Raw genomic sequence first — 22,998 nt, forward strand, 5'->3', positions numbered from 1 at the left:
TATCTCTGAATAAACCCCCACCCCCCAGTTGCCCAGTTCTGTAAATAATTTGTTGTTTCCATAATTTGTGTCGGTCCTATATACGCAGCCAGGTGTAAACATAAAAAAAAAATTGAGACAATTTGAGTGTCAATGAATAAATCTAAAATGTATAGACATGATATATGATGCTTATTTTGTATTTAAAAAATGTCTTTAAAAATAACTGATCAAATACTGAAAGCTTTGTACCCTCTGCATCTATCACTCAGTCATGTACTGTAATGTAACACTTAAGTTAAACCTTAAATAAGTATTATGAAATATTACACTATGTGGTAACTGCTGTAGAGAGGGAGTTTTGTTTCAAGATATCCTAAAAAAAGGGGTAATGTTATAAAAAAATAAACCTTTTGTATAAAAAAAATCTGCTACAAAATATGTATACAAAAAGGTCTAAGTCAAACAATGTACAAAATGGGCTGAAATACCCCTCTATTTTTTAATGTAACAGGCACTAAAATTAGAACATATATCCCTGTTATTTCTTTTACTTATTATTTATCCTTGTGAACAGGCTGGCTGGTGGTGATGTCAGGACAGGACATGCAGGACACAGAGTGGTGAGTGAATTGCGCTGTTGCGCTGGTTTATTATAAATAAACAATTTAAACAAAACGAAACACTTTCACAAAACTGCTCACCAAGCAAAATAAAGGTATACACAAAAATAACTCATGAACACAAAACACTGACACTCAAAAAGTACCATCTTGAGTGTCCAGCACGAATAGCAATTGTTATTATTTTTAATTCCTCTCTCTCTACTCCCATTCTCCACTCTGAACACACAACAGTGAGTGAGTGATTCGTGCATCTATATATACAGCTGTGCTGAGAATCAATTGCTAATTAATCATTCACTTGAATCCCAGCACGTGTACTCATTTGTGCAATCCCTCTGCCCACGTACTAATACACACTTTATCTGCATGTTAAGTGATTGTGCAATCCCCGTGCCTAAATACAACTATATATTTTAAATCACCCGTGATAACCCACACTCCGTGCACCAATACATACACACCACATACAACATATAACACAAAAAATACACACATGGGCGGGGCACCCTGCCACAGTCTTACAATGATATATTCTGTGTGCTTCTCTGTTATGTTTCTTGGATTAATTACCATGAACTATTACAGAAAAAAAGCTTTTGAAAAGGCTTCTCAAAGCTGAATACGAGGAAATGTGATGGAATTATGTCAGGGTTACATATTCTGTACACCTTCTTCAATAGATTTTTCATAATGGCGTAATCATCTTCCCCCACACACTTTTTGGATAACAGCTTTGAGAAGTCTTGTCAGGGGAATGATTTTTAAACAGTTGATATCAGGGGAAGGAACCACAGCACATTATTTTGATAACGTTATCGACCAATCATATTAATCCATAGACGAATGAGAATGCGATTGGTTTAACAATTGTTATATATATATATATATATATATATATATATATATAATCAAAATTTGTTCTTTTGCAAGGTTAAATCCAAGCACATTTAGGTTAATGATATAAAATGTTAAAAGCTGTTACAGATGGCGACCACGTGATCTTTTCACTATGAATGCACGTGAGGGCTTGGGCTCCATCCAGGCAGCTCTTTTCTCCTTTTAACTTTAATCCAGGGGTGTCCAATCCTGGTCCTAGAGGGCCGGTGTCCCTCCTGGTTTTTGTTCCAACTGTGTCCTAAATTACTTAATTGGACCAATTATTATCAATTATTGTTCTAATTAAGTAATTTAGGGCACAGTTGGAACAAAAACCAGGAGGGACACCGGCCCTCCAGGACCAGGATTGGACACCCTTGCTTTAATCCATATAGAGCTAGTAATTTAATCATTATGTCAGCAAGCAGGAGGGACCCGGGAAGTGGGGACGGGAGCTCTCCTCTAAAGAAAAAGCTTAAAGAATTACTGATCATTACTGAAGAGCAACTGAGCAACAACAACTTCAATGTGCTGCAGAAACAACAATATGGCTTAGACGCTATGATTAAACAAGCAGTGCAGGGGATTTTAGATTACTTGAAGGAGGCAATAAAAAACACAAATGATACAATCAAAGCTTTAATGGAAGACAAGGTCACCGAAGAAGCTACAGTCCAGATCTGATAACGTACATTCCACAATGCGGTCGAACAAACCATGTGTTAACACTCAGCAAGCAACAGATTGAACAAGGGAAAAACAAGGCAGCAGAGATGGAAACAAGCTGAAGAAACAACCTCCGGCCCCTGGCTTCGGACCCAGTCGTATTTTTAAAGACCATGCTGTTAAATGGATCCCTTCTTTGACAGGTGGGCAGATTGAAATTGAAAGAGAGCACAGATTGTATGGTGGTAAAGGTTCTAATACGAACCGTCCTCATACTCATATATTTAACCTGCTTAGATACAGTGATTGGCAGCTGATACTGCAAGGGGCAAAAGCAGATCCCCCACATACACCATGGGACAGATACTTTGCTGTTTTTCCCTTGTTCAATCTGTTGCTTGCAGAGTGTTAAATTGTCTTTGTTCAACTTCACTGTGGAATGTACGTTATCAAATCTGGACTTTAGCTTCTTCAGGAACATAGTATGCCTTCCATGTCGATGATTTAGTGTACCATAGTTCCGCCCCCTTTCTAGATGGCTGACTTCTGTCTAACCCTGGGAATGAATTGTCTGGCCATCCAGTCCAGGGCACTCTGTTCCCTTCACACAGTGCCCTCAAAGGTAGGGAGGGAGATTTATTACCAAGAATCATTCTGTCTTTGTCACAAGTCTTCATTCATTTTAATTAATTACAATACATGGAAACGTTGAAAACCTCCAGTTTAATGTTTACAACAAATATACTGCTTCGCTTCGTGCCTCAAACCCAACTACAGCCGTATGTTAATGCAACACAACACAAACCCTGTCGTATGTTACTGTACAAGCTGCACGTGAGAGCAATACATGAAAACTCTGTAATAACAAATACATTTTAGACACTCCAAAACTATATATGACGGCGAGTTTAGACATTTTTTTTTCACTTTAAGATATTCTCCATGTATGCATTGTCTTCCAGCATCTGTAGCAGAGTTTTTAAGGTCTCAAATTTTGGGTTTGCAATGGGATCTGTAAACTATGCTGCTGGTTGCTTTCCATAATTATGTAAGCTTTCCACGGATCACCTGAAAGGAGCCGGCGAACCACCAGTGATCATCGGACCACAGATTGAGAACCACTGGTCTAAGCCATGTTGTTGTTTCTGCAGGGCATCAAATATGGTGTTGTACCATTGCTCTTCAGTAATGATACATGTTTCTTTAAACTTTTACTTTAAAGGAGACCTCCTGTCTCCATTCCCGCAGACGAACAGGATTTATTTACATATCAACACACCGAACAGCTCACGTGACACTACCAGCAATGGGAGCACACGGAGCACATACAACACAGTGTACGAAAACTTTGGTAGGATCTACAATACGTTGCTGAAGAGGTTGACTGTGGCGGATAAACGGCTAGGGCGGATCTGTGACGGGTGGATACGCGACGGATTAGTGTATATATAAATTGTTGCACGTTTTATATTAGAAAATTAAAATCATGTTTTTATTATTTAAAAAATGTTACATTGTTCTATAATGATTTAACTAAATGAGATGCTTATTAAAGAAATGGTCAGATCTTGTGTTGCTTTTATCGCAGGTCTTTTACAGTAAGTCCTTGGGTAAGCACAAGGATCAGGAAAACTGATGTTTTTAAGCATAATTCGATCATGTTTTTTGATTTGAAGAATACGTAGGCTCCTTTTTTTCTCAAGAGACATCACTAATTAAAATGACCCTTTTATTTCTAGACCACTGTCACACACATCATCTCTCAGTGTGCTCTGAAAATTTGCCACCCACTGTCGACTTGACTGCCTACTACATTAACTACACAGTGTTCTGTACAAATATCAGTAATTAACAATTTATCCGCAAATGGGATAATTTGTAAAATAAGCTGTAATTTTATGATAAAATCAGTTTTGCTGTTTACGAAAGCAAATGCACTGAAATTCACTGATCCGTTTTCTCAGGTTTAAGGTTACCGAAGCCTTGAAACTCAAGCATGTAAAGTTCAAGTGAGGCTCGCAGGTTCTGCATGATGCTGAAATCGAACTCACCACTGCTAGAAGCTTCAGTGAGGTTCAGCAGTCCTCCCCCTAACCCGCTGTAACTATGGCAACTGTAGGTTCCATTACCATTGATGTACAACACCTCCTGTGCAGTAGAAACAGCTGATACTGGGAAAGTGACCTGGGCGAGTTCTTGTTTATACTGTTTGTCAGTTGAAACAGCTTCATCCTGTAAAGACAAAGTATAATTGAAACATATATTAAAATGTATTGTAGCACTGCAGAGTATAACAAAATCATATCATAAGATGCTGACTTTTTGGCACTGTTTTTGTATATATTCCTAAATGTCTAATTTATTGTTCATTGTTAGTCTTGACAAAATATACCAGTAAAAATTCTAATATGTATAGAAATAATGTATATTAGTTCAGATTACTTTTAATTGAAACACAATTTCATGTCATTAATAATGTATTTCTTTTTTCCTGTTCATACACGCATTTCATCTTGATTACATGAATTTCTTCTTGAAATTACTTTGCAAAATACTCTAAACCCAGATGTTGTTTATACAAAATACAAAAGGTACTAGATATCACATATACACCATTCAACAACTTTATATTATAATATGCAATATTTTAAAGATATTCCTGCACTCATAGACTTTTTCAACAGGGCTTGCTCATACTAGTTAGATCTGGCCTGCTATTTTCATGTAATTAGTGCTTCTACAATAACAGTACATGTAATTTGATAAATGTAATTTTTTTAAAAAATAGTCAATGGCTGCATGGTATTATATCATGAAGGAGTGTCACACAGATGGCTTGAGTGGCGTGTGGGGTGATGTCAGGGAGTAGTACAAAAACAAAACAAACAGAAGGTACGGGGCTAAACTGCTGCAGCAGGTCTTTTATTAAATAAGCAAAAATAAATATTTAAACAAAACGGCTCAAGGGCCAAAACAAATAAACACAGTACGTAAACTAAACAAGTATATTCATACCTCTAACACTCTTCCCTGAGCGCAGAAAGCTGCAGGTTTTTATACAGGTGACCATCCCCCGATTAGCAACAAATTAATCAATGAATGAACTCGGGAGATGGTCACCTTCTGCACGAGGTTTTTAAATAAATAAACAAACAAAACAAAATGCACAGCTTTTCGCCGTCATCTATACATACTAAATAAATCATAACAATACTTCTAATAATAACTACAAATAATAATTCATAAATAGACACAAGGGGAGGGCACCTCGTCACAAGGAGTTATAAGGAGTGGTATATGTATTCTTGCCAGCTGTCTCTTGAAAATGCCTTACAAACAGCAGCCAGTTCCACTGGCATATTAAATAAAATAAACTAGGATATCACAGAGCCCATTATAAATGTAACACCCATTGAAGCTATGCAGAGACTAGAAAGGGTTTCTATTCGTCTGCTCACATTTTCTTCCTTGTTTATGATTGCATTTTGTAATATTTGACATGGGCTGTGGAGAAGGATTCTCCTCAGCCCTGACTGTTATGCAAATTTATGAAAATGCCGGGACCTCATGCAAGCTTCCCTGGCACTGGTTAGAACATGTAGCCCCCAAAACAACATAGGATATTGGCTAACGAGCACTCCAAAAACTCTTGAGTCTGCAGTGCAGCAATAGATTGCTAATACACAGTGCTTGAACTGCTGAACACTCATGCGCAATGCTTGAGCCAGTGAACACTGTGCTTGACCTAATGAACACCAAAAACACAGGGTTTGAGCCTGCATTCTCCAACAAACTACGTTTCAACCTGAATGAATGCTAATAAATAGGTGCTTCATGCCAGTGAGCTCTTATGTATAGTGCTTTTAGTGCCAGAAAACTGTGTTAAACAGGACTCCAGCTCCCAATAGAAAAGGCCTGAGCCAGAGAGAAATAATATACAATCTTAAACCATTAGACACGAATTTACAGCTAATAAACACCAATACTGTACATAGTTCTTTTGACTGTAAACAACCATGTGAGCGTGCAGTGCTCTAGAATGAGAACAAGTACTTACAAGTAACAGCAATAAGTAAATAGGAACACAGAATATAGTGCATCCGTCATTTTTTAGCATCTGCCATATTATCAGTTCGCAAAATATTACTATGGCCAAAAATATCCACGTATGAATAATTACCATTGTTGTTTCAACAGGAGTTATTCTAAGGTCGGTAACAGGTGGACAGTGAGTTACAACCATGCAACCTGCAATATCCTGTATAAAAGGATAGATCTACAGATTATACCCCATTAACATATGTCTACAGCCATCCTCATTCATGGAGTATTCTGTTTATATAACAAGTACAATGTATGGAGAATAAATTGTGTTTAAACAGCTGAAATCTGAGAATTACATTCCTTAGATCAAGCCCAAATAAAAAAACAAAATATATGAATCTGATCTATTTGGGGATAACTTGGCTCTTGAAAATAACGATGCTGTTTGACATGATTTCCATTACATGAGAGTAGGTGTTAAAACTTCATGCTGATATTGGACTCTGCTCTAGCCAAGAAAAGCACCAACTAAGACATAGCTTCTTTTACTGTAAACTAATGTGATCCATCTGCATTTCCTTCCATCTGATGATGTAGATATCTTTCTGCCTGGGGTTGATGGCTGAAGTGTAATGCTGGCTCTTAACCACTGAATCCGATGTCTCTGAGAAACTGGGTTGTAGAGTGTGCCACAAATCCTCGACAACCCACCTCCACTGGGTAAACCTGGACTCTCCATCCTTGCTGTTCTGCTTCAGCAGCTAGTTCTTCCTTTCATACGCCTCATCCACAGCCTCCTCCCATGGTACTGTTAAGGTTAGTGGTGGGAAAATAAGCTGTTGTCCAACATCTGCCAGCATTTTCCAGTCTCTAGCAGCTTCCAGTTGTCCAAGACAAGTTTTGGTTTTAATACCTTTTCTTGGTGGTTGCTCCCCTGGATGGAGGAATGTTGTTCTTCGTGTGTCATATATTGCTGGAATTGGTGGCACCCTGTTGGTCATGCTGCGCTTGTCTTCCAATGCTAAGGCCAAACATCACAGAACCTGGTCATGACGCCAAGTAAACCATCCTTGACTAAGACCCACCTTACATCCTGTCAAAATGTGTCTTAATGTAGCTGGTGATGAACACAAAGGACACCACGGATCCTCTCCTACCCATAGACTAAGGTTCTGTGGTGATGGGAGAACATCATATGTTGACCTGATGAGGAAACTGATCCTGCTGTGTTCCATTGTCCAGCCTTTACACACCTCATCCCCTCCTCCTGTTTTTGCACCTTGTTGACAACCAGCTTTTTCTATTAAGCTGGGGGTGCTTTGTGCCATGTAGGAGGAGCTGAACTGAGACCAAGGCCTCCTCTTCCATGCTGTACTTGCCCCACGATATCACTGATATGAAGGGCAGTCTTTGCCGCCCACTTTCTTGCATCCTGTTATAGAATATTTTCTGGTCATCTGAAAAATAACTGCTAAAGATCTGATGTAAGTTGGTGTTTATTTTATTTGAATTATTATGAATTAAATATGACATTTATTGTATGTTATTTGATAGATCAAGATAACAGGCCAGTGGTTCTCAATTTGTTTTCTATTTGTGAACTCCTTTAAAGTGACTACATTGTGTATACAAATGCGCCCAAATGTAGATGCACAAAAAAAATTCAGCATCAGCCATCACTTTGGGGACCCCATATAAGCAGTATGTTCACCATTTTATGTTAAATCAATCAATCAATCAGTCAATCAATCTTTATGTTATATAGCGCCTTTCATAGTGGACCACCATCACAAAGCGCTTTACAAGATGCAGTAACAACAAGAAAACCCATAATACAGAGAAATGCATAATACATGATATATAGTAAAAAAAAAAATAAAAAAAAAAATTGAAAAGGAGCAAGCCTATTTAAAGGAATACTTGCACTGATTTTGCAAAATGTTTACTATCCAATTACAGTATACTTGTTCTAAATCAAAATTAGGCTTGCTCCTTTTCAAATTTTATTTTTCAGGGGCTCACAAAATAATCTAATAAATTGCTCACCTCTTAAAGTACATATTTGACTGAGGTTTTTCATTGGAACGCCATGAAACTTGTTAATGATACAACATTTGTTTTGACACTTTCTTTTATGACCAGCTGAGCTGAAGACATGTGATTGAGGTGGATTGGGGTGGAGATACTAGTATCCAAAATCAACAAAAGGTATGCTTGACACCTGTTTCATTTGATATGCTTTTTCTTAGTCCACCCAGGAGCATTTTTTCAATTGCTGGTCTGAAGCAAAGAATACATTGAAATGACTGAATTAAGTAGCTAAGCCCCAGCAACCTGTTGCACAATTAACAGGATTCATGATGTTTCAACAAGAACCTAATTCGAGTTTACAAGTGATTGTTCTTTTTATGTTTTACACAGGTTCTTATTTGGCCACTAAAACATATATTAAACAATTTTCTTTCTGATAAGTAAGGTCACATTTAGGGCGGCTCAAACTAGGATGGCTGTGTTTACACTATGAAAAAAAGTCTTCCTGAGAGCAAAGCCGTCTCAAACCATCCTAAAAGTGCCGTGTAACAGGGTATGAATCTCAGCTCTCTCATTAGACAGCAGTTTTGTCTCTCTATTTGCCTTAACAGCTAGGACTGATTCAGTTATCCACCTCAAGTAGAAAACAAATTGAATTAATTCAGAGTATTCACATGCTGTTCCAAAACACATGACATTATAGAATTGCTTGGCAATGGAAGCAGGTGCTCTTTTCTTTTCTTTTTTTTTTTTAGCAAAAGGCACCCCTTTCTTTTGTGAAGAGATTTATTTGTGAAAAGTCCTGCAGCAATAGCCCTGCGTTACCTGGTAACCACCTGCTGTGAAAAGCTGTGCAAATGGGACAGAGGTAGATCATTAACACATGCTTACAGGTGTAAGCCTGTTCAAAATCAAACATTTCTAAATTAGCTGCAGGCCACACTAGAGAGCGGTGGAACACACAACACTGGGCCAAAGCTTTATACTCTGTAGAAGATACAAACAACAAGCGTACTCTACTGAGGCTGCTGCTATGACAACTATCTGGAGGCAAGTGTCAGGTCTGCTCCCAACATATGTGTCTATTGCTTTGTCAGAGACCTAATAGCCTTTTACCCCTGTACTTAACAACGGGAGTGTGATCATGGATTCTTTCAGGACAGCTGATCATTTTCCCATGCTGGGACACTTCAAAATGCAATTCACAGTTACTTGGGGATAATGTTCAGTGAACATTGAACATTGTGCAGGGTAATTAGTTGAAAGGTGTCACATCTTTGAGGTCCACGGTCTTTGTAGGATTTTAGACTGCAAAAGATTTGCACATGTTCATTAATTAAATATAATTAGTTCTGTTAGTAACTTTAGCTATGAAAGTGTCTGTTTTAGCAGTACAGCATGGGGTATCATCTGCTGAGACAAAGCTGTATTTGTGTTGTCACATTGTGGTTTTTGGTTCTTATACAGGACACAACAAAGATGAATCTACTCAGTGATTAAAGAGAGGACAAATATAGACAATCTCTGTATCAGTCTCAGTTAATATTGTCTATAAACAGCCTGGCTAAAATCACAAGGTGATTTCATTCTACGTACATCCTTTGTCCAATTTACCCTTTCAAATAGGTTTCAAACACATGGTATTTGTAATGTAGAAAAAAATCGAAAAACATATTTTAAAACAAGCTCTAAGTCACTAAACCTTTAAAAAAAACATATTGGCAGGAAAATAAAAATTATCCTAAATGTTTTTGTTTGAATGAACATTTCTATTTTAAATTTGTATTTTATTTTAATACATCCATATTATAGCTTTTGTAAAAATGCTACAGCAACTGTTTATTTAGTACTCTTGCACTAGTGCCTTGTTTAAAATTAAGTTTTCCTTTTCAATACAGCCTGTTTTTTAACTTAGCTGGATTATTCTAGGTTTAGTAACTGACATGACAGTCTACAATGCATTGGTCAGACACTCCTGTAACCCTGTAAGGATCTGACAGTTTGTTACTCTAAGTGAAGATAAAGATCTGAGAGAATTACAGCAGAAGGCCATGAAAAATACATTTGTTAAAACCACACATTGGATTCTGTCAGAATATTCTTCGAAAGTACAATTGAGAAATTAGATAGATCTGACTTGCAGACATATACAAAAATAAATAAATAAATAACTTAACAATTATGGACATCTTATAAAGCATCAATATTAAGATAAGTGAGTAATTAAAAATGTTGAAATTAATCCTTTCTTATTTTTTTTAATTAATTACCAGCAGATGCATTAAAAAAAATTACATACTACGGAAAGTAATTAACAATATAAACTGATCCATACAATTAAGATCTATAAAGCCTTGCTCTTATTTTAGCCTCTGCTGATTATAACCCAGCAGTATCTATCAAATGTGATCATATTTATTATTATTATTATTATTATTATTATTATTATTATTATTATTATTATTATTATTATTATTATTATTAATTTCTTAGCTGACACCCTTATCCAGGGCGACTTACAATTGTTACAAGATATCACATTATTTTTACATACAATTACCCATTTATACAGTTGGGTTTTTACTGGAGCAATCTCGGTAAAGTACCTTGCTCAAGTGTACAGCAGCAGTAGTATCCCCCACCGGGGATTGAACCCACGACCCTCCAATCAAGAGGAGTTGAGGAGAATGGATCCTCTTTTTTACCCTCATGACCAATGCCACTGCTGCTCTAGGTTCTATCGGTCTGCCTTTCTTAATACATAACCCAGAGTACTTTTGCAAGTCTCTGATATAGAAACCTTTGAAAATAAACAATTTTAGCTATACAAATCATTGAAAAATATGAATGTAAAAGCGGAAATGAAAGAATACCTGTGGTCTGTCCAGACGCATCCTTTTTGCAGCGTTTCTGCTTTCACTCTCACAAGCTGATGCCAATATGTTCTCTGCTGCTGCCGAAGTGAGGTGTGAAGGTATAGGTCGGGACTAGAGGAGAAAATAACAGTTTGAGTGTGTTAACAACAAGTGCACAGATGTCTTTCAAACATGTCTTCTTGCATACCCCAGACCGACCAAAAAGGGAACATGCAATGAGTATTTTTTTTTTTCTTCTTTAAAAATCATAACAAAAACAATAATAATGGAAAACTGTTGTGATAAAAGAATGAGGTTCTGACTCGAGGGCAAACCAGAGGCTTACAAACTGACCTATATAGTATTAAAGGCATGTTTCTTACAGCTCTACTGTAGGATGCATTTCATCTTGATCATTAGACAGCTCTACTTTAGCCCGAGATCAGCTCTCTAAATCTTTCTTACATCGGGTTTCTTTTGAACCCATAGCATGTGACACATTTTATTTTTAAAATAGATTCAATAATACATACAGCAGCAATTTATGACCCACATTGTTTCCCTGTACACCTTCAAAACACACAACTACATTAGAAAAACTGTCTAAAACCTTTATTAATGTTATATAATCCCTTCATTTAATTTAGAACACCTATAAACCTCCCCTCTGGAAAGTTTGATTGAATTTCATCATAGGCAAGTAAAGTCAAGAGGTCCTGTTTTTGTTTTGTTTTTTTTAAACCACTCTTTTAACGGCGAGGTTATTTGAGCTGCCTCTTTTTACATCACAAAACATTCAAATACTGATTCTGGGTAAACAAAGAATCTGTTTGCAATCGTCAACACATAACAGTGTGGATAAAGAGGCTCTAAAATGTATTCTTTTTTTATTTTTCAAAACTGAAATTTATTCTTATAGATTTAAATGCTGCCTAGAGGTCTGTCACTTTGGCTCGGGTGGCGTGTGGGTGGTGATGTCAGACCAGGGAGATAAAACCAAACACAGGTAGTACGGGGAAGAACAGCGCTGCTGCGCTCGTATTTAATAAATAAATAAAAAATAAAGATTTAAACAAAACACCAAAGAAAAGGGCACACTGTCGTAAAACAAACGCAGACAATAAGGACGTTAACAAAATGAGTACCTTTCTATTGGGTAGCATTCGCTCTCTCTATTCTCAATACTGTTGTCTTACTCCTACGCCCTCTAAGCTCACTCCCTGTAATGAGCTGGAGTGGGTCTTTTTATATTCTGTTGCTGGAGCCTTGATTACCCATTAAACAATTACCTTATTAAGGCTCCAGCCACATTCCCACGAGCTACTCGGGATGAGGATTCAACCCCATCCACGCCGATGACATATTAAAAAAACAGCTTTTCGCTGGTCTGAAATCATGAATAATAATGTCTTAATATGACAATAATGAATAATTCCAGCCTTGGAATTCTGTTAGATTTGTTTGAGTTTAACTATGTGGGGATATCGTAAATGTTTTACAAAGCAAAGTTGCAGGGTACATTGTACAGCACGTATTTATGGCCTAATAAAAGGGGGTGGTGGGTATCCACTCACATATGGAGAGACAAACAGGAAGTGATGCTGTAGCGCTTCACGTTTTATTTATAATTTGTACAAGTTTATTGCAGTTGGCCACCTCTGGAGTACCAGCAATGGTAACTCCCAGGCAGGCCCACCGAGAGGGCGGGGAGGACGGGTAAATTTCCCTGGGGAAATATTTCCCCGAGGGGGGGCCCTGATGTAGAGGGAACTTTTTTTTTTTAATATATATAAAATATTTTAAAACAACTAGCCCTGCACAAGACCCTTTGCGTTCCCACCACCACATTAAAAAAAACTCCCGTACTGCACACCGAGCCGATGTGCTTCTGTTGTGTAATGACTGTGTATCCAGGCGCTGTCAAACACTTCCTTTCACACAATGATTTGAACTTTCGCATTTCATATTTTACTACACCAAAAAGCGGAAAAAAGGCATAGCAATTTTATGTATTTTTTTTACAGACTTTTAAAAACTTTAAAAGAACCCTAAAGTTGCACAATATATACCACATTATGAATTATTCTATTATTAAGATCTATAATTTGCTCAAAACATCGTGTGCAGCAGTTTGTTAGGAAGATTGTATTGTGTAAAATAAAGAAAGTACTTTCTTCAGCTGGTGGTAAACACAATTAGAGAATGATCGGTTATATTGCTTAAAATACAAATATATTTACCAATTATTATTTGTTTATTTAGCAGATGCCTTTATCCAAGGCGACTTACAGAGACTAGGGTGTGTGAACTATGCATCAGCTGCAGTCACTTACAATTACATCTCACCCGAAAGACGGAGCACAAGGGGGTTAAGTGACTTGCTCAGGGTCACACAATGAGTCAGTGGCTGAGGTGGGATTTGAACCGGGGACCTCCTGCTTACAAGCCCTTTTCTTTAACCACTGGACCACAGCAGAGATGAGTGGTTTATTTTTGATACGGGATAAATAAAATAGCGTATAGCAACACCATTAAAATGTAGTTTATGCTAAAAACTTTTGTTATTTGATGTTAAGTAAGCTTCCAATTAATGACTATTACACGTGGAGTTTGCAGCAGTGGGACATACCAATCCTTCCCCGGGGGCCCATGACGGCTCTCGCCGGCCCTGCTCCCAGGGTGCGGTTATACTGTGTGAATCACATGGCTATATCAACAGTGGTATACCACACAGGCACAAATACTCAAACAACGTATAAACAAAATAAATACACAAATGCAAAAACAAAAAATGGAGAAAATGCCACTAGCAATACAAAAGTTTGCCAAACAGGCATATGGATGACTTAGGGAAGCCTAATTCTGTGGCAGCTGTGATGTCCCCACCCCTGAATCTCTGGAGAAAGCAAGGCAACCCCTCTGACTCCTCTCCACAGAGAAGCTAATACACAGCAATTAATAGACAATGAGGACGTGAGGCTATGTGGTTTTTGAAATGCAGCCATTCAATGAATCTATTCCATAGCTGAGTGGCACAATACTAGGGCATGGCTGCCCTGAACCAAACAAACACTGCACTCAAGAATATAAATTGATATAATAAGCTGAACATATTGTTCTTGAGATATCTTCATTGTAATAATGGTAACATCAAAATTAAGACATAATCTCTAGAGCCTTCACAATGTAATGTAATGAGCTGCTTATTTTTAGTTTTTTTTTTTTTTTTTTTGCTGAGATTTGTGCATTCACAAACAGTAATGATACTGTAACAATGGGTTACCCCCACAATGGCATTCATGGTCTCACTGAACTCGACATCGCTTGGGTATCCAGCTGAAGGCAGAGTGGGTGTCTCGTCATAGTGTACACATCCTTATGTGGTCAGAGATTAGCATAGGGACTGGCGATGAGCACTTGGTCCCACAGCACCTGCTGGAGAGCTGAGCTGAGTACCTCAAGCAGTACAATCCATAAGAAACTGTAATACAATACTGCTTAGCGCCCATGCTGTCAAACAGCCCAAGGGACAGATACAATAGGCACCAATGTGAGAAATATATTCTGTAGCTATTTCTACAGTATATTGATAGATCGCTGTATAAGCATACAAGTTATTTTCATATTAATAGAAATAATCTAAAAACCTTGTTCAGACACAGTGTGTGCTTTACTGTAGAACAAATGGGTTCCTTGATTCATTCCTTTACCTGTGCTTTAGGTTTAAACTTAACTGTCAAGCAAATATATACTGTAATAGTGGGATAAAATAACGCTGAAAAGGAGACATGGAATGGTTTGTAACAGCTTACCCATGCAATAGTAACCACTGCATTACTTACACCAATACATAAAATATTAATTCACAGTTGCAGTCATAGTTCACCGACTCAAGACAGTTTTGCAATGTGTACCAGTCCCCTGAAGAATTGTATTTAACACACGCTGCAAAATCAACAGGAGCTCCTCAGAGCCCGGACCTTCTCTGTTGCCTTGAGGCTGAATCTGCTCTGTTACTCTATTAGAAATGTCACCAGGATTACAAATGGCAAATAACTGACAGCAGCCGGCCTCAGGCATATTTCATGCTCCTGGCCCAGTGGATTTTATTCTCATTAAATTTAGGGTGTACACATTCTATCTTCTCTTACACCACAGGGCATGTTAGACTGTGTTTTATCAGTGAGAAAAGACGTTTCTTAAGTGACTGAATAAGGGTCACATCATGTCACAATATATATCACACTGGGCCTTGATTACTTTCAAACCGGGTTCTTTTTTCAGCATGCAAATTTTCATTTGAATTAAATAGAAGCCGCCTCACCTACACTTGTTATTTAATTACATCTTTCCTGTGCTGCTGATTGAATGAGGTATACAGCGCTGCTCAAAAATCAGAGATGACTAAAGAATGGCCCATGCAGCCTATTATTGAGCAAGTTCAGTGAGGCTGAGAAGCCGAAGGAGACTTTTTCGTGGCTGCGTGTGGATGGAGTGTGTATTCATCCATATGTCTAAGTATCAGCGCATATTTTTATACACAGCAGTTTAATGTTAAGGATGAAACCTGACAGACTGTTGAGCCCTATGAATCCTATTTAATACAGAAATGGCATTATTTAAAATGTATTAAAATCATAAATATGTAAAATCAGTTTTGCAACAATGCATTTATTAAGATAAAATAATTGTGCCTGGAAAGAAATTTGTGAACCCCCTTAAAAAATCTGGATTTTGATTTACTGGTATCCAAAGAAAGCCCTGTTTTTTTTGTTTTTTATAGAGTCAGGTGATAGTACTGTAGTTATTTAATTATAGACATGACTGCTGAAAGGTTAAACTTTAAACAGTGCTACGTATGATTGAAAAAGGGTCTCAGGATCAGCTGACGCATTGTGAAAGAGAATATTAGTCATTTGCATTATGCAGGCATCTCAATGGTAGTTTTTTTGTTTTTGTTTTTTAACTTTTCTGTAAGCGTTTCTTTAAAATGTGCTTTCAATCTAATAGGTGTGGCAAAGTGGGGGTTGCTTTGCCACACTTCGGGATCTTGCACACTGTCTTCTTCTGTAAAAACCAGTATTCCAACAACAGATGTTTTTTAAACAGGGCGGTGACTGTATATTTATTTGCATTAACAAAACACAAAGCAAACAAAACAAAAGCCTTACTCCATCAAGGAGTGCTTACTAAACTTTTCCCAAGTTCTAACTACTCAACTGGACGGCTAAGGCGTTTACCAGTCACCAAAACCAATACTTAAGAATTAAACACATCTCTCGCGTAAGGTTCCTCACAGGTCTCTTCTCAGGCCTTAGCCTTAACACAGGCCTCACTACCCAGAGGCAGACCTGCTATTTTATACAGCTGCTTAATCACAGGCAGGTGTCCCTCATTAAAATTAGAGCCAGGTGATTCCAGTTCTGGCTAATACCAACCCCGTTGCATTGTGGGGGATGTAGTCCTGCAGCAAACCCCTGGACTACATCTTTTCTCCCCCTACTCTGCCACATAAACTAATCCTAAAGTTTATTTTTAATCATAAAATAGCCTATCTTGCTGCTTATGGCAAAATTTAATAAAATGGTTCTTTGTTCTTTGAACGGTCGGTCTCATAATTTATGACGTCACAGAAACCCTGGATGAAATTATTTTCCTGTACCTCACTGAAGCCCATCTATTATTCTATATATATATATATATATATATATATATTCATTCAAATTTATTTTCATGTTAAAAAAATATGTAAATTACGTATTTAAGCTGATAAATTAAAGTCAGTGTTTTATTCAGTTAAAAAAATTCCTTACAAAAAAGGGGGTCACACATAGTGATCTTCCCATGTTGACTGCTTTCAGCCAGTAACATGCTTTGACCCAGAAGACACTGCTGAGGTGAAATTACCAAGGAGGTAAAGCAGTAACAGACCATGACCAAACTAATTGAACTTGTGAATTAGCTGTAAACCCTTGTCTCAAGCCAGGTCCGGATTAATGTACAAGTAGTGTTCCGCGTTTTCGGTTTTTATTTAAAAAAAAAAAATTCTGTACATTTTTTGGAGTTTATTTTACATATTTTAAATAGGGATAAAATCGGTACAAAATAGTTTTTAATTGAAACATCGGTAAAAATCGGTGGGAAAATCTCCTACATGTGGAACACAAAAAAAACACTACATGTGGAACATGATGCGTAGCAGTTCTGGTTTCTGATTAATAATGTCCCTGGCATGTATGATAAAGCAGAATCTGTGCAAGTCGAAGCCACATTTTTCCAAGTTAGCTTGAACATTTGGGCAATCGCTGTGCTGACGGAAATAGTATCTACAGAAGGTATGAACATGACATCAGCACAAAACAAGTCAGGTTTATTTGCCTTGAAATCATAAAAAAAAGAAAATTGATAACTAAAGCATCACCATTTTCTGTCAAATATTTCCGATTAAGATTGTCGGCGTTAGGCAGTGTTTTACTACAGACAGTACTGTCGCACAAAGTCATCAATACATACCTCCCTGCAATAAACAGTGGCTGTCCAGCAAAGCACAGCGCTCTGTTTTTTAGATTCAGATTTGTGTTCACTTCACTTAATGAGTTTTTAAAATAATGTTTTGTTTTTTTTCAAAGTCTAGTCTTATAAATAAAATACAGTTTGATATGCTTGTTGATCATAAGCACAGACATATGATGTACTGGGTTTGCTTGTATGTATTGTACGCAGCATTGTCTTTTGAAAAGCAGTTAATCTCTTGACTAACTGTACTTTACGGTCTTCAGCAGCCCAGATAAAGGTTTTAGTGAGAAGTCTACATGAAGGATGCCACGTTTTAAAATGGCCATGTAGACTTAATTTCAAATGGTAAAGTTTAGTTTACTACAGGTAGTGTGTTTTTTTTTCCTGCAGTAGCAATTGCCACGAAACTACTTCATCACAGACCAAGACAACCTGACTAGTTCATACCTTTAAAGTGGCCAGAATACACACAATATTAAATATTCTTTTATATAAATTTTGGCACAACAACAAAACATGTATAATTGGACTTTATCTAACTTTTTTTTATTTATATAATTAGTCTTTCAAAAATCTGGTTCTTTTTCGGTTTGCAATGGTGTCTATTTGGTGTCTCGTTCCAATGGTAGGGGAAATGGAATGAATGGAAGGATTTGGATGTTACTGAAGTGAAACAGATAACAAAATAAAAGTAACTTATTGTACATGTCAGGATTTGGATGCAGGCTTGGGCTGGGTTCATATGTAAGACTCACCGCATCAAAATCATTCCTTTTCATCCTCCTGCAGGACTTCAGGTAAGTGCGTATACGTTTCCGGGCACGTTCCTGATACTCAGGGAACTGTCGCCTACATGACTCAATGATAGCCTGGATCTTTTCTTTGGGCTGCTTAGATATTGGGACCATGCGGTCCAAGTTTTCATCTACAAACAGCCTGACAAACATCTGTTGGCAAGAGGAAGACAGAGGAGAAGGGATTGGAGGACTGCTCTCATCTGCTGCCACTTGTACCGATTCAATATGCAAGGCAATGTGGAGCAAAGTTTCTTTAAATTACAATCAACAAGACATCCCTTAAGTTCAGTGCAGCAGGTCAAATTTGGTTGGGTTGTACTTTGGTTGAACCCCATGTCCAGTGAAATGACATAGGGATGCCCAAACATTCTGAGAAAAAGGCTGTACATGTGGACTAACGGAAGTTTGCTTTTCCAGTAGACCATTTCAGAATCAGTTATTTTCTTTAATGGTACCCTGAAACATGAGGAATAGCGCATAGACCAACCAAAGTCAAGTAGAAAATTGGAGCACTTCCAAAACTGTTTTGAATCCGTATCAGGCTTAGAAGTTTTTGAGCTGGTTCAGTTTATGTATAGCCTCTAGTCTTAATCAAGACAATCAAGACCTAATGCAGTGGAAGCCTTTTGAGAAACATGTAGTGGAAAAGATGCCACCCAAATGGGTGAAAAGGTTCCAGTAGCTCAGCCGCCTTTTAGATTACAGGCCACAGTCCCTCTTACTTTTTTTTTTTTGGGGGGGGGGGGGGGGCTCGGCCTAGACATTTGTCTAAAATTAGTTATCAAAGAGGGGGAGTCTGCTATGTCCAGAGTGAAAAGTGTCACTCCAATCAAACTGGAAGAAAACAGTATGCATGGGAACAAGCAGGAGCACCACAAACACTGCAGTAAGAGTAAGAGGCAATGGAAGCCACGTGGAGCTGCAGCTATGGGAAACGTGTGAACTGACAGCGTCTTAAGGAGGAAGAAAACAAACAGGTTGCTTTTCATAAATGTATACTTATTTGACATTTCTACCTCGGAAGGTATTATATTTTAACATCAGGCGGATTCTTATTGTAGGTGTTCATTTTCTCATTTAATATTCTAATTTAAAGAGGACAGTTATTTGCTTTCTTCCCTGACAACGGGGCAACCAGAATGTAACTGTCCTTTAGCTCAATAAATATATACTGAGCATCAAAAGAAACTTATTACTTATATTTGAGCATCAAAAGAAACTTATCACTTATATTTGGATAAAATTCACTAGATGTGATCGAAAAATGACAAACTCTGTTTTAGTGCAGTGACTTTTAATTGTGCTGATTAACAATTGACATTTTACTATCTGAAGTTATGGGGGGACGGGGGATACTATGAAAGTCACAGGCTAGTAGCGTCTGTGGCCACCGTTGGAAGCAATACAAGCAATACATCTGTGCCGCATACTTTGCACCAAGTTTCGGATGCTGTCTTGTGGAATCCTGGTCCATTCCTCTTGTAGTGCCTGGATAAGCATCTGCCTGTTCAGTGGTCTCCGAGCCCTAGAATCCACACGTCTCCCAGTTCGTGGTCTGTCATTGACAGAGTGTGTCTGGTTATACCGTCTCGCCAGGTTTGAAACTGCTGGCTGTGAGCACCCAAGACAGCGAGCCACAGTACTGCCCTACTCCAGCCTCCAACATGCTGATTGCACGAAGGCGCTGCTGTCTTGACAGATGTGGCATATTGGTGTTTTTCTGTGATTTCCTTTATTGCTTTTATTCAAGCTTGCAATTCAACAGCTAAAATCACTCCATCTCCAGTGTCACCTCTCACTAATTAGGTGATTAAGTGCATATGCTTCAGTCATAGTCACTCAAGCGTGTCATGGTCAAGGATGGATGATCGAGTGATTAAAAAGAAACCAAAAACAGTCCATCATTTATATACCTTATTTTTTTCGAAAATAAATGTGTTACAATAGTGATAAGTTTCTTTTGATGCTCAGTATATTTTAAAACAAAAATAATTCATTTTGAGATTAAGAGGAGTGAGCAAAAAAAGATGTAAAACTGTCCACAAAAATATAATGCAGTATTTTTACTTCAATATCTAGAAGAACAACAAAGTTGTACTGAAAAAGGGATTCTGACTACATTATTGGTATACAATAATGTATTGTATACCAATAATGCTCTTGCTCTTAATTGTATTATTACTTGTACTGTGATTCGTGAAATGTATTTGTTTACGACTATAAGTCGCCCTGGATAAGGGTGTCTGCTAATAAATAAATAAATAATAATAATAATACAATGGGTAATATAGACTTCTCATTTAAATGTTGTTTATAGACCTTATGATTGTGTTGTGTGTTTAAAACTATAGATGTAGTAACATCAGTACTTTTCTGTCTTACTGTTCCCAACACACTAAAGAAACTCATATTTTGTTAAATGTGTTATTTCAAACCTGAATAATTGAGAAAAAAACATTTCCTCAACTCACATTGAAAGCTTTGAGGCGCTCTGTCTCCACACCTTCCGTCTCCATGGCCTTCTCCGAGTCTTCCTGATCATCATGTTCATCCTCATCCTCGTCTCCTCGGCTGAGTGACAGGTCCTCCACTCCACCCCCCACACTCTCGTTTTTCCCAGAGTCGTAGCTGGAGAAGCTGTGTGCAGGTGACTAAAACAGAACGGAACAGACAAGTCTTACTCACCCTGAAAGTTTCTCTTAGCTAACGTTGACACCTTGACATGCTAACTCCATTTAATTTACTACAATTAAACTTTTTTTTTTTTTTTTTAAATGACATTGAGCAGCTGGCAAGTGTTAATCGCATATTGACTCAATCGCATTCTGTTCCATTATTCCATTATTAAGAAACTACAGCCTCCACAATGCACCTGACCAGACTCAAATTCCTGCCACTTCCTGTAGAATGTAATGCCTTGCTTGTTTGTGTTTATCATGATGCAGTCGTTTTCCTCTTTAACAGGAGACAGCTGGCTCTGGAAATAAATAAGCTAAATGCATGGCTGAAATCGTGGTGCACACAGGAAGGCTTCACCTTCCTTGAATATTGGTCCACATTCTACAACAAGGACTATCTATACAGGCGGGACGGACTACACCTAAATAAAAAGGGAAGCAATCTACTCAGAGAAAGGATCCTCAAGGAGGTTCAGAAGCATTTAAATTAGATAAATTGTATTTATCTAAATGCTAGAAGTCTCAAAAACAAAATGTTAGAACTTGAAGCTACTGCACTAACAAGTAAGTATGAGTGTTAGGTGTTACAGAAACTTGGCTATCCGAGAGTGATGGTGGCGAATATAATATTAGTGGGTATACACTGTATAGGAAAGACCTGTTAAATGGGATAGGTTGAATAGTTTGGATAAGCATAGAACATGTTAAATGTGGATGTGTCAATGTGTTCTTTGTCCAAGACCAATAAATGTGCAACATGTTTTTATAGTTGTATACATTACAGTACTTTCAAATCAAGAATATACAGCTTCCCATTTGAAACTAAATAGATACACTTACGTGGAATTATGAAATACTTGGAAGTTGCTGAACCACCAAGAATGTGACTTTTCTGGTATGTATTGGAAAAAAGACATACAATTACATAAATTTTAAGACAACTGCAAAACTAATTTCCAAAACAAAGAATCACTTTGAAATACCCTTTAATAGCATAATGAAATTAAAATCCACATAAGAGTATTTTCTGGATTACCGTAAACTGTAATTCCAAGGGGCCTATAAAAGCTAACCTATGAAGGATATGAAACAACTGGGCTTGCCGTTTTCTTTTTTTTATGATTTCAGCCGGTTCATTATTCATTTATGCAAATGATTCTTAGAAAACAGTAATTGCCTGTGTTGCTCCCGCCCCCCCTCCCCCACCACATTTCTCAGCACGTTTGTTTTCGATTGAGTATCATTGTACCTCTGGCTTTTCTCTCTCCCTGAATTCATGCAACACATTTTTAAATGTATTTCTATGCTTTCAATCAGCGATTAAAGATACACTTAAGCAGTAAGGCACGAGAGGGCATGGGTTGTGCTGGATATTGTCACTTCTTGGTGCATTGTTAGGCAGGAGATGCAGTCGAGTGCCTGCTACCAACCAAAAAGTGACAATATCCAGCAAACCCATGCCCTCAAGTGCCTTATTGCGTTTATAAAACAGATTTATAAATGTTTTATAAAAAAGAAAGGAGACATCTATATAGTTTGTAAAGATTTATTAACCTTCCACAACAGAAAATAGTCCATATGAACTAAACATAATATTCAAGTAAACCATTTTCTTTTTTTTTGTTTCAGTAAAAGCAATATCTATATATATATATATATATATATATATATATATATATATATATATATATATATATATATAATAATTTAAATAACTGTAAAAACCTTGCTTAGATGTGTTTCAGTTCATTGTTCTGACTTTAAATAACTATCAAAAAAACCCTGCTTAGACCTCGTTCACACTACTGGGCAGGGCCGCCTCAGATTTAGGTCTGCAACTCCGTTCACGTTTGCGGTTTAAGACGCCTTTGCGCGTTCACATGTGTGACTGAAAAGCAGGCCTGAAATGTTTTGAATTGCTTGTTTTTTT

General features: G+C 37.5%; 1 protein-coding gene across 3 annotated transcripts in view; it reads right to left on the bottom strand.

Moving 5' to 3' along the window:
• Nucleotides 1-22,998, bottom strand: part of LOC117399591 (nucleolar protein 4-like) — a 95,710-nt gene that overhangs the window by 16,176 nt on the left and 56,536 nt on the right. Inside the window, exons 7-10 of one of the 3 annotated variants that reach the window (XM_033998876.3) lie at nucleotides 20,862-21,041; nucleotides 18,349-18,540; nucleotides 11,096-11,209; nucleotides 4,277-4,379 (exon numbers count right to left, since the gene is read on the bottom strand). In XM_033998876.3, the coding sequence (XP_033854767.3) occupies nucleotides 4,277-4,379; nucleotides 11,096-11,209; nucleotides 18,349-18,540; nucleotides 20,862-21,041 (589 nt within the window). Of the gene's footprint in view, nucleotides 1-4,198; nucleotides 4,380-11,095; nucleotides 11,210-18,348; nucleotides 18,541-20,861; nucleotides 21,042-22,998 lie in introns of all 3 variants that reach the window. The other 2 variants (XM_033998875.3, XM_033998877.3) reach the window with 2 other exon arrangements.

Source organism: Acipenser ruthenus, chromosome 4 (assembly GCF_902713425.1).
Source record: "Acipenser ruthenus chromosome 4, fAciRut3.2 maternal haplotype, whole genome shotgun sequence".
Classification (NCBI taxonomy): Eukaryota; Metazoa; Chordata; class Actinopteri; order Acipenseriformes; family Acipenseridae; genus Acipenser; species Acipenser ruthenus.